General features: G+C 37.7%; 1 protein-coding gene across 1 annotated transcript in view; it reads left to right on the forward strand.

Moving 5' to 3' along the window:
- The window catches only part of LOC122563391 (glutamate receptor ionotropic, kainate 3-like), a 562,582-nt gene that overhangs the window by 313,029 nt on the left and 236,521 nt on the right, over nt 1-13,032 (forward strand). The window contains exon 11 of the mRNA XM_043717129.1: nt 7,474-7,677. Coding sequence (XP_043573064.1) covers nt 7,474-7,677 — 204 coding nt within the window. The remainder of the gene's footprint in view (nt 1-7,473; nt 7,678-13,032) is intronic.

The raw sequence follows: 13,032 nt of genomic DNA on the forward strand, positions 1-13,032 counted from the left end.
ATGTAGAATTATAAGGTCATTTCTGGTGAATTATAAAGTCATTTTTTGCTGAATATAAATCAGGTTGTTCTCAGATATAACAGCAGAATTCCTACAGTGTGGAAGCAGGCCATTTGGCCCATTTAGTCCATGCTGGCTGTCTGAAGAGCATCCAACCCAGATCCACCCTATCCCTGTAACCCTGCATTTCCCATGGCTAACCCACCTAGCCTGCACATCCCTAAACACTATTGGCAATTTAGCATGGCCAATCCACCTAACTTGCACATCTTTGGACTGTGGGAGGAAACTAGAGCACACATACAGTCACAGGGAGAATGTGCAAACTCCACACAGATTGTTGCCGGAGGGTGGAATTGAACCCAAGTCCCATGAGGCAGCAGAGTTAACCACTAAGCCGCGATGCTTTCCATAGAGGACAGCACACTAGCATGCTCAAGTCTGAGATGGTTAGATTGCAGTTCAATTTCTGCTAAAATTGATTTGCAGATTCAAAAATGTAGCATCTTAAATGAGCTCGTACAACTGGTATCATATTGAGAGGTAATTGTTTTCTTTCCAAAATACTTGATGTTTTCAAGCATGTTTCAATTTTAGTATTGAGCTGTAAATGTGTTCATTGCTGAAACTAAGCATTATTAATAATTGTTCAGTGAGTTGAACTTTAAACTTGTTGAAAATGTTACAGAAATCACAAATATAAATGATGCAGAGCACAGCTCACTTACTTGGATTGTCCTATCATTACTAATGTGAATAAATTGAAACTCGACTTCAAAAAAAACACATTTCAGGCAAAATTCAAAATAAAGTTTATTTTCATAAAACAAAGGATGTGAAAAATGTGGTACAGATTATTAAACTTTCTGCGAGGATGGAAATATAAGTATGAAAGAAATTGAAGAAAATATTTCACATATTTCTGAATATACAGGCCATAAAACTGTGAACTCAAGAGCAAATACGCTGCTGAGAAATCTGTTATTTTGCTGAAGTGTCACTTGAATGGGGTGCCCTATTTATTTTCAGCATCACATTTTCTATTATGATGTGAATTGGTGGTTAACAGAATTCATCAAATAGGGACACTGGAGAGAAAATTATATCAATTCGATTTGTCGTGGTGACCATTGTTGAAGATCATAGAGGAAAAATACCAATTCTATTAATTCAATAAAATCCATTCAGTTCTATTATCAATAGTCTTTTTTTTTATCTTAGTAAAACATAATGCAGAACAAGGAAAGAGAGTTAATCCTAAATAGATTAATAATCTTTGTTGGGTTTGACACAAACACAATTCTTGCATTAATCTGGACAACACAGTGAGAGATGTTGTTCCATTTGGTGCATTATCTTATTAATGGATCTTCAGATGTGTTGATGCATTCTCGTCAGATTGATTCAATGTAGATTCTTTTAACAACGTTTTCAATTGTGACTTCTACTCTTCAGCAATGAATATCATGGTCTGGATTTTTCACCACAGCAAAGAGCCTCTCAGTTGTGTCGAAAATACCTGTCAAGTCCAGAAATAGCATGTCTGATTTTACAATCATTGTTTGCAACAGTAAAGTTGATGATATTTCACAATTTGACTAACAGCTGCAAGTGGTTATAGACCTAAGTGTATTGGAAGAGATTGTGAACTTGAATAAAATGATTGTGGTGATAAGGTTTTGTTTAGTTGAAAGAACAGAAATATGAAGAATTTTTTTAAATCATGGCCAATCTGCAATAAATATTTACATCTTTATTTTATAGAACTCCATTTTATTAACCTCTTCCCATGTTGGGTACTCTGTGTGTTAGCATGGTAAATGCTGCCACAAAAGGTGGTTGGCATTGGGCATAGTTTTTCTGAGTTTGCATGAAGTTGGTAGCAGGTTTGTGAAGGATCATGAGGATAACTAGTGCAGCTTAGATTGGTATGAACACTGGAAATGGTTAAAGGGTTTGTGTGGGATTTATAAGGCTTTCTGGGGTGGAAAGTTTACATTGTGTGGTTTGGGTTGGTGTAGATGGGGAATGGGAAGCATATTAGTGAGTGTCAGAGCCTATGCAAAGTGAAGTTAAGGGGATGCTTTATTCCATATTTTAACATTTTCAACAGAGTGCCAGAGCCCCTAGGAATTCCTTCCTCTGCACCTGACATTCTTGCCACTCCAGCAGAGCTTGTCCACCCAATTTCTAACATAAAGCATCTCTGCCAGAATTAAAATCTGATGCCTGGGCAGCCACTTCTGGAAGCCAGATTCAGGGAACTTCCCTGACATTGTGCAGATAAAGATCCAAGTCTATATGCCTTCAAGTATTGGGTGATTTAAAACAAGGGGGTGGGTGAGAGATTTGTCAAGCAACCATGACCCAATGCCAACTTGAGAATTTGAAACTCTCTTGTTTTTTTCCTTTTAGAGGTAGTTGAAGGATTTTTTGTTAAAAATGGAGACGAACCAATTTTTGATGATCTCGATCACATTTTCAGAATTTCTGTAGTGTCTAGAAAATTGCTGGGGAGTTAGAATGAGACAATGTGGTTGGCTGGAGTTGCAAGAAATATCAAGCTGTGACTGTGACAGTTCTCTTATTTTAACACCACCTCATCCTTGCAAAGCCCCACCCACCTCTCATCGAGTTCCTCAGCTTTCATTGGTCAGTGTTTTTTGTGTTTCTTTTTAAATTTAACCAATAAGTCTAAGGTATCAAAACAGTTAACAGAAATTTAGAATTGAGAGCCCATGTTTTGTTACAAGCTACATGACTTGACATACAAATAGAAATAGATCAATATGACATCATAGTTATTACATTGGCAGTTTGGCCATCTTCCTTGCTAAGTACGCTTGCAACCAGCAGAGAGATTTCCTCTTGATTCTCCTCAATGTGAATTTTGTTTCTGTTCCTTGATGATGCACTTGATCAAAAGCTGCCTCACTCAACCTCACCACCTCTAGCGTTTAGCTCTTTTGTCTGTGTTTGGTGCAAGCTTATAGTGAAGTCAGGAGCTGACTGGCCTTGGCTGAAGCTAAACTGAGCATCAGTGAGCAGGTTACTCATTTGTGAGAGCCATTTTATAAAACTGTCAACAACCCCTGCCATCACTTTGCTGATGACCAAGACTGATGACTGATAGAGCAGTAATTGACTGGGCTGGATTTGTCCTGCATTGTGTGCACTGCACATATCTGGGCAATTTTCCATATTGTTGGAAAAATGCCAAGGATATAATCACTTTGAAATAGCCTAGCTAGGGGCATGGCTAATTCTACGCTTCCGAATTTTCTTCCATATATTTACTGCTGAGTGTTGACTTTGCAGTATCCGGTGTCTTCAGACATTTCTTGATGTCACGTGAAGTGAATCAAATTGACTGAGGATTGACATCAGTGATGCTGGGGACCATAGGAGGAGTCTGAGCTGCATAGTTCCATTTTGTAACATAGGTCAGTCTTCTCATCGCAGGCATGAATCTGATCAATTTTTGTTCCACCACTTCTAAGACAAGAATATTCATTCTTAGATAAAGAAGTGTGGTCTCAACAAAACCCTGTACAATTCCTGCTCTTCTAATTTACTCTTCTAATTCAATACCCTTGCAATAAAATATAACATGACATTGCTTCCCTCATTGATCATTGTGGCAGTATGTTAACTTTCCATCAAGAGAGTGCAGGGACCCTTTAAAACTTTTGAACACCAATATTTACAAACGTTTCTCAACTTTCGAAATGCTTCGCTTTTCTAGTTTTCCTACCAGAAAAGGCTATTTCACTTGGCCCCACATTATATTTCATCAGACCCCTTCTTGCCCAATCACATTACCAGTCTCCATTCTTCTCCCCACTTACTTTGTCATTAGAAAACTTGAATATAGTACACAGTTGCTCCCTTCTTCGAAATTATTGATTTAGATTGTAAATTGGCACAACCACTGATTCTTGAAGCACTTGTCATTGCAAAAATATTTAATCCTTCTCTGTTTTCTGTGCTTTAATGAATCTTCAATCCATCCTAATATATTATCCTTAATCCAATTACCTATAAGCTTGTGGAACAACCTCTTATGTTGTGTTGTGTAAAACCTTTTAAGTGGCAGCACATTGAATGTCTTGTGAAATTCCAAATTTATTGTGTCAGCAATTAAAATAAAAATTTGGACACCATGATTCCTCTTTCAAAAAACCGGTGTGCTATCTTCGCCTAGTCACTGCTATCAAATGGATTATAGTATGCATTCTGTATTCTGACATCAGGCTACAAGCCTATACTTTCCTGATTTCTCTCAGTGCTTCCACACCATTGTCCCAAACCCTTGAATAATGGGATTATTCTGATCCACAGGGGATGATTCCAAATATGTACAGAAATCTGAAACATCAAAAGCAGTGTATTCATCATCTCTGCATCCACCTTTTATAAAACCCTACAATGAAAGTTGTCAGGTCCAAAGGAGTTGTTGGCTTTCATTCCCATTTTCCGCTTCAGAAATGGCTGAATATTGATGTTGTTACTCTGGATGATATTGTTACTCTGGATTGTATTGTTACTCTGGATGAGTCAAACAATAATTGTGAGCGGCACGGTGGCACAGTGGTTAGCACTGCTGCCTCACAGCGCCGGAGACCCGGATTCAATTCCTGCCTTAGGCGACTAACTGTGTGGAGTTTGCGTGGGTTTCCTCCGGGTGCTCCGGTTTCCTGCCACAGTCCAAAGATGTGCAGGTCAGGTGAATTGGCCATGCTAAATTGCCCGTAGTGTTAGGTAAGGGGTAAATGTAGGGGTATGGGTGGGTTGCGCTTCGGCGGGTCGGTGTGGACTTGTTGGGCCGAAGGGCCTGTTTCCACACTGAAATGTAATCTAATCTAATCTAATAAGTGACCTGTTATCTCATCTCAGCAGCACCCAACAAACATTAGTAACTGAATCTCCCCTGCTGTTTGAGCTTTCTGGGGAGCTAATGTTAAAGTCAAAGTAATGCAATAGCTGATTTGATTAGCAGTTGTTCTAGTTAATCCATTGGATACAAAATAGAAAGAGCTGTTAGGTAAATTGAATATCTGTAAGATTTTCCTCTTGAGCTGTGGTCAGGAAGTTATAAACTTAGAACTACCAGTTAAATCAATTCAACGTCGTGGGCAGCTGACTTGTTCATTGCTTCAGCAAAGAATGTTCCAGCAATTGAATTGTTATCAATTCAGTCTATGTTCACTTTATCCTGGAATAAAGCAGTTAAATGACTTGAATCAAACCTCTCAGTCTAAATCACATTTATCCATTCTGTTTCCAGATTCATTCAATCCAATTACCTCCATCTATCTGTCCAATCAAATGTTGAATGTCAATGTAGTTTCAGCCTGAGCCATTAGCCCAAAAAATAAATTCCACATCCCTACTACTCTTTGTTTAAAGAACTTCCTCAGTTTTCTCAATTTCTCAACTTAAAGCTTGCATCTGTATGCCATTGTTCATAACTCCCCAGGAAAGCTTCCATCCTATCTTTTTTCATCATTAGAAACATTTTAGTCATGTTGTCCCAAAACTGAATTTCTCTGTTAAAAAAGGACCTTTAGTTTTAAAATGTTTATATTTGTATTTCCTCACATCAGCCAACAACCCAGCAGATCTGTGAAAAGAACAAGTCCATGTATAATTTGCAGTAGAACAGAAGATTAAAAATCAGAACTTTCAGACCAAATACTCAGTGAAAAATAATAGTACCTCTGTTCTTGTGATCATGGGTTTGTTGTCTATGTTTATTAACTGGCCAGAGTTGAATTCAATAGTTTGTAATAATGGATGCAGATGGCTTAGTGTTACTCAATTGTGTATGTGGTCCATGAAGAAGTTCCATAAAGCTTTATTGTTTTGATGTTATTTATCTCTGCCAAATATTTGATTAATGTGGTTGAAGACCACTTACAGTACAAAATATACATCATCTGTTACATTGAGGATCATGTGGCTTTTATTGCTAATTTATAAGAAGGTTCTTAATATATATTACATCAATATTACTCATTTTTGATTCTCATGAAGTCCTTTTGTAACCATTTTACAATACTCTTTCATAAATGTTCCCCAAAAATATTTCTTTAAAACCACTCTGTTACCCTTGAAAGGGAGGTGATGGCCTACTGGTATGAGCTCTAGACAATTAAGCTAGAAACCCAGGTAAGGTTCTGGGGAATATCACCATTGTAGGTGGAGGAATTTGAATTTGATAGATATCTGGAATTAAGAATCCATTGATGACCGTGAAACCATTGTTGACAGACAGAATTAATGTTCTGCAGGAAGGAAATCTGTTATCCTCACTTGTTCTGGCCCACGTATGAATGCAGACCCATAGTAATAGACTCTTATCTGCTCTCTGAAATGGCCAAGGAAGCCACTCTGCTGTATTAATCATTACAAAGTCTCAACAAAGAAAGGAAACCAGACAGCCCACCTAGCATCAACCTAGGCAGTGAAAATTACAATGGCAGAAAAAGACCTGTCAACTTTGTAAACTCCTCCTTACTAACATCTGAGGGCTAGTGCCAAAGTTGGGAGAACTGTCTTTTAAAAAAAATCATTCACAGGATAAAGGCATCTCTTGTTAGGTCAACATTTATTCAGCCGAAATACCTTCACCCTGGCTACTCTGAAATCCTGGAAACTCTAGAAGTGCTCTTTCTTCTCCATTGCACAGCTGAGCACAAGGGATGCCAATCTCTGACTGACTGGCAGCTCTCACTGGATGGGACCTCTGGCCCTATGATTAGTTCCAAGGAAGGGCCCACAGTTGTCCTCACCTCTGCCTGATTGATCTGAGGTTCACTGGGCCTTCCCTGAAAAAGCAATATGGCTCTTTTACAAGCTCTCCAGAAGCAGATGCAACAGTTTGACAAGATTCTACCCTTTGTCTGAAATGGTCACGGTTCAAACAAAGATAGACTGGACTAATCAATCGATCATCCAAAAAAGTACAGGTTACATACCAATCTGTATCTCTGTTCATGCCATTAGGATAAAAGGAGTATTATTTTTGTGGATCTTGTGAAAAGGGGCAACTACATCCTTCTTGATCATACTTTAATAACAGTGTGAATTTTGTCATTAACCAAACTTTAAGTTCAAAAAGGCCAATCTGCCAAACAGTTGTCTAACACTGAGCAGCAGTATATTATTTTTATCTTGACATGTAAATAAAGCTATTTGTGGAGTCATACTGAGCATTGATAAGCCTGCAATATATATGAACCTGAATAAATGAAACTTGACACATACAAGGTATATAAAGACATTTGAAAGTGAGGAAATGATTATCTAATTGGCTTCAATCTAATTTTAGAACTTAATAAAGCTTGAGGACTGAGGTAAACGTAATTTATTATTGTCATTCACCTAGGTAGGACACATATCCAAACTAAATGCTTTCAGCATTGGAAGTGACCTTGGCAATTAACTGTTGCTAATTTGACTTGCTCACAGGAGGAACCATATGTCATGTTTAAGAAGTCTGACAAGCCACTCTCTGGTAATGACCGATTTGAAGGATACTGCATTGATCTGCTGAAGGAATTATCCAGTATTCTGGGCTTTGTTTATGATATTCAACTGACGCAAGATGGAAAGTACGGAACTCCAGATGACAAGGGGCAGTGGAATGGCATGGTGAAGGAGCTCATTGATCACGTGAGTAGTGTTGGGTTTTCGAATACGATTTTAAGATCATTTCATCCATTGGCTCTCAAGCACTTAATATGAATGAATTATTAGAAACATTGCGCAGCACAAATCACTCTCAAAGCCAGTAAATATCTAACTAGAAAATGATATGTCACGACCATATGTTCCTATAGATCTGAATCTGTGGAAATGACAATAAACACAAAACAACCCAAAGCACCCACACAACAAAAATCATGTGAATTCCATTGCCCATGAAAGCCTGGTCTGTGTACTTCACTGAAACGGTTTGGAGCAGGAACCCTTGTGAAGCCACGTAAATGTTAAATGAATAAGAACAGTGATAATGTTAATAATAAAAGCAAAACTATGAGATCAAGGTAAGTGCACTTCATTCACTATACTTATGCCCCTTCTAAAAGACTAATGAGTTTGGGGCACTTCATTCGTGTACTTACCCTGATGTTGAATTAAATGTGTACTATTCATTGTGCTTAAACCTGCACTAAATTTTCCACTCTATAAAAGCAGTGGAACAAACTTAACTAATGCCATTAAAATTGGTTTCATAAACTACCTCAAGAACTCTTAAAATGGATGTAATTAGTTTCTTACTGTTGCTTCAATACAGACTTCAATCTCTCTGCTAGCTCATGTAGATCTATTGACTTACCTTATTCTACCAGATCTAGCCCACAATAGACTGATTGAATTCATTTTCCTAATAATGAGCCTTGCTGGGGTATTAAATGCTTGTAACGTATTTCATATTTTTAAAGTTAACGTACTTATATTATATTTTAAAGGTTTGTTTGGATGGATTAAAAATATACACCTTAGGGGTTTTATTATGGACAAAAGATATAATAAATATTTTAACATTTTAATAATAAATAAATTCTGTGTACCTCAGTAAATACACTTCAATAAGCTTGCTTGGTTTGCCTTTTAAGGTCTAATGGTTGATACCCACAGATGTGATTTTAGTAAAATAGATGGGATCAATTAGCCTCAACATTTGGAATCAAGCTTCCAAATTGCAGCAGACATTAAAAAACACAGATTTCTATAAGGTGACAGCACACACAATGAACATTGTTGTCTGTGCATCTTGAAACTGGTAATGTATCAATATTAACCATGAAGGAATAAAACATTCTGATTTTGGAGGTGAACATCTACACAACTGGACCTTTTGCCTGTATGCCAAGTGTTTTCTTGTTTAAGTAGATCATCTGAAATCAACACCAACAATTTTCATTTACTTGGGACTTTGATTGTAATAAAATGTCCCAAGGTGCTTCATGGGAATATTGCAAAGCAACATTTAACATTCAACCACATGAGGTGACTTCAGGTAAACTGGGGAAAAAAAAACTCCAAGAGGTAGATTTTAAGTAGTGCCTTAAAGGAAAGAGGTTTACAAAGAAATATCTAGGGACAGCGCAACTGAAGGCATAACCTTTAAAGATGGAATGGTTTAAATGGGGATGCTGAAGAAATCAGAATTAGAGGAGCTCAGATATCGTGGAAAATTGTGTTCCAGGAAGAACTCTAGAGATGAAGAGGAGTGAAACCATGGAAGGATTTGAAAATGAGGGAAATATATTCATGTATTTTGTTGCTTAACTGGGAACTAGAGTATACGCAAGGATAAAGAATGAAACATGAGCAGAAAAACTTTGGATTACATCAGGTAATCAGAGGGTACAATGTGGAAGTGAGAACAATTATGCTTAGAAGGGAAAAAAGGCCTCATAAGTATTGTAAAACTGCTATTTAAAAAAATACAGTTTGTGTGTTAAATGTATCTGTAATTGGAGAAGATTGCTTTTAGTAAAACCAAAACTAATTAATTTGAACATGGTTTGAACATTGTACAATATTCAAACCAAGGTTTGTACCTCAGCTTGAGGTTTAGGGTGTAGGTTTGCTCGCTGAGCTGTAGGTTTGATATCCAGATGTTTCATTACCTGGCTAGGTAACATCATCAGTGGTGACCTCCAGTGAAGCGAAGCTGTTGTCTCCTGCTTTCTATTTATATCTTTCTCCTAGATGGGGTTCCTGGGGTTTGTGGTGATGTCATTTCCTGTTCGTTTTCTGAGGGGTTGATAGATGGTATCTAGATCTTTGTTTTGTTTATGGCGTTATGGTTGAAGTGCCAGACCTCTAGGAATTCTCTGGCATGTCTTTGCTTAGCCTGTCCCAGGATAGATGTATTGTCCCAGTCGATATTCAAACTGTTTGTTCAGCTTTGATTTTGGTACATATGGTTAAACAAACCCAAGCAGAGCCAAAAAGTATAGATTTAACACTGAAAACAGTGGATTCAAAAGGACAGAGCTCAGTGTTAGGTCACTGGATCATGAAGATAGGATGGAGAATCACAGCCTTTTTAAACTTGAATTGAGGTGATTGAGAAGGGATCTTGTTGAGATATAACACAAAATATCAAAAACCCAAGAACTATATTTCCTGAATTAAAGAAGGACAAGGAGCATTGGTTCAGATTAGGAAAAGACGTGTTTTTGAATCATTTCAGAAAAGTAAACAGGCAATATATGTGAAACCGAAAGTTTGGAATTGTTCAAGGTATTTAGATCCTGTGGTGGACTTAATAACTTTGTGACGACTTAGTAACAGGGCACTTCGGTCCTAATGGAAGACAAACATAACAATTTGCACACAGCCTGTAAAAAAAGACCAGGAGATAAATGATCAGACAATCTGGGGGGTTTTGAGGTATTGTTTGAGGGTTAAACATTGCCAGGACAATAGGAAATGCCACATCTTTACTTTGAATCATTCTATGGAATTATTTTATATCTATCTGGGCGAGCAATGGGGCCTTTGTGAGAAGTGGAGGCGAATTAGGGCAGGAGAAAGTCTGGGAAGTAACTTTAGAACTGATTCCGAGCTGAAAAACAGTCAACAATAGCACAATATGGAAGAACAGGTTCCAAGATTTTCTGTTGCTGCTCTGGAAACCTTGACAGAGGATTTTTAGGGCAATAAATATGTGAATAGAGATATGTTTTAAGCTTGTGAAGCACACACAACCGGTATTCCAGACAAAAGACAATTATTGCATTAATTCATTTATTTTTTATCTGGTTGGATTGGAATGCAATCATGTACAAATATTCTTCCTAGTCCATCGACATCTACCATGATGCACTGTTGCTGTTGGCAGATATCTTAAGTTGACATCAATAAAGATTCTGCCTGTGTTGAACAGTACTATACTGTACATACAGAACATGGTATCAAAGTGGCACTGACGTGAGTGTTGCAGGGCTATAAGAAAGCATAACTATAGACAGGGAGACACAGTGTTGTCCACAGGTTGTGAGCTAATACTCAAATCAACAACAATCAACAACAAAGCAACAAGCCACAGTCAAAAAATTGTTTAAAAGAAAATGGTTGCAGCTTTCAAATTACCAGCTCCTGCTCAAATGACAGGAGAAATGAAGTAGAATAGGAATTCCATTCATGCACAATGACATTTTAAAACACCAGCAGATTTGTTGAGGAAGCCAGAACAGTTACAAATCACCGCACTTCTTCTACTTTTGGGTAGACACTGTTTTAAACTATATTCCATGATGAAACTTTCTGAAGAACACATGAATAAAAGCACATGTAAACTTTAAAAGCTTTAAATAGTGAACATTATGTAAGAATAGGACATATTCAGTATTAGGGAATGCCAAGCCTCAGAACCCTATTTGTTCTGATAATTATCGTTGACGAGACTCAACTGAAGTGTTTAAGATGATAATTGAATTTAATAAGTTAGATACAGAAAAGCTATTTTTCTTCTGGTGAAAGGTTCAGTAGTTCGAGAAAAAAACATGAAAACTTACAACCAGGCCGTTGAAAACTAAAATCCCAATTTCCAATCCCAGCACACAACCCCAATATCCTCCAAACTTCTGCAAAATTAAAATAATACATTTTTTTAAATTTCATGACATCTGAATATCATTGGCAAGGCCAGCATATTTGCTTTTGTTTACATTTCCTTGAAAACGTTATTTATACTCTGTGCCATATTCTTGCACGGATATAGTCCATGTAGTGTTAGTTCACCTGCAGTGCCATTAGGAGGGACTTTGACCCGGTGACAATGAAGAAATGGCAATATTATTCAAAATCAAGAGATTGAGTGAGTTGGAGGGGAAGGTTTAAGCTGTGGTGTTCCCATGCAACTGCAGTCTTTATCCTTCTGGGCAGCTGACGTCACAAGATTAAAAGATCACGTTAAAGAAGCCTAGGAGTATTTGTGTGATGCATCTTACAGAGGATACAAGTTCCATTGCTACCGTATCATGACTGTAGGAAATTAATCATTAAAGGTGTGTTTTGGCTTCTATATAAATAGGCTTCTTAAGTATTTTGGCATGATAAATGTGTATAATTTATATTTTGTTTTTATTTGCAATTTTGAATAGACAAAGATATTTTGGTTTCAGCTCTGTGAAGTTCTATTTTTAAACACAGGTCAGAAAGTCATTTGGAACAGTGACCTATGTGTATCCATTCCAAGTAAGCATGTGACTATAGCGAAGTGCCTGGGAAACCCTTGTAGTGCTAATGGGAAAAAAAATGTACTGCAGTATTTCATTTGTGAATGATAAACAGATTAAGATACTAGTTCGGCTTTTATTTCAGAAAATAAGGTTCAAACTTTTGGTTGAGAACTGGGAGTTCAGTTCAGAAAATATGCTAGTTTCTCTGAACAGGAGAATCAAGACACGGTGGGCGGCACGGTGGCACAGTGGTTCAATTCCCGCCTCAGGCGACTGACTGTGTGGAGTTTGCACGTTCTCCCCGTGTCTGCGTGGGTTTCCTCCGGGTGCTCCGGTTTCCTCCCACAGTCACAAAGATGTGCAGGTCAGGTGAATTGGCCATGCTAAATTGCCCGTAGTGTTAGGTAAGGGGTAAATGTAGGGGTATGGGTGGGTTTCGCTTCGGCGGGTCGGTGTGGACTTGTTGGGCCGAAGGGCCTGTTTCCACACTGTAATCTAATCTAAAAATCTAAAGACACTTCATAGAAACTGGCCACCTCAGCATTGGTTTCTAATCTGTGACATATCCAGGCTGGAAGAGTTTGGATAGAAATCTTCAACTTGTTCAAACAGAAAGGTTTAGGACATTAAAATTGTGAGGCTCATGCTCGCAATCTCGCAATAGAATCATAAAATTCTCCCCACAGTTCAAGAGAAATAAGCTGGTGAAAGAGTAAGAGTTTAACAAGTGAACATAGGAGTGATGTGTCTCTTGAATTGAGTTTCTCTAATGGAGAGTGTTGGGTTACAGTTTAAAAGTTTGTTCTTTTTTAAATCTTTCTAACTA

The sequence above is a fragment of the Chiloscyllium plagiosum genome, chromosome 27 (genome assembly GCF_004010195.1).
Source record: "Chiloscyllium plagiosum isolate BGI_BamShark_2017 chromosome 27, ASM401019v2, whole genome shotgun sequence".
Lineage (NCBI taxonomy): Eukaryota > Metazoa > Chordata > Chondrichthyes > Orectolobiformes > Hemiscylliidae > Chiloscyllium > Chiloscyllium plagiosum.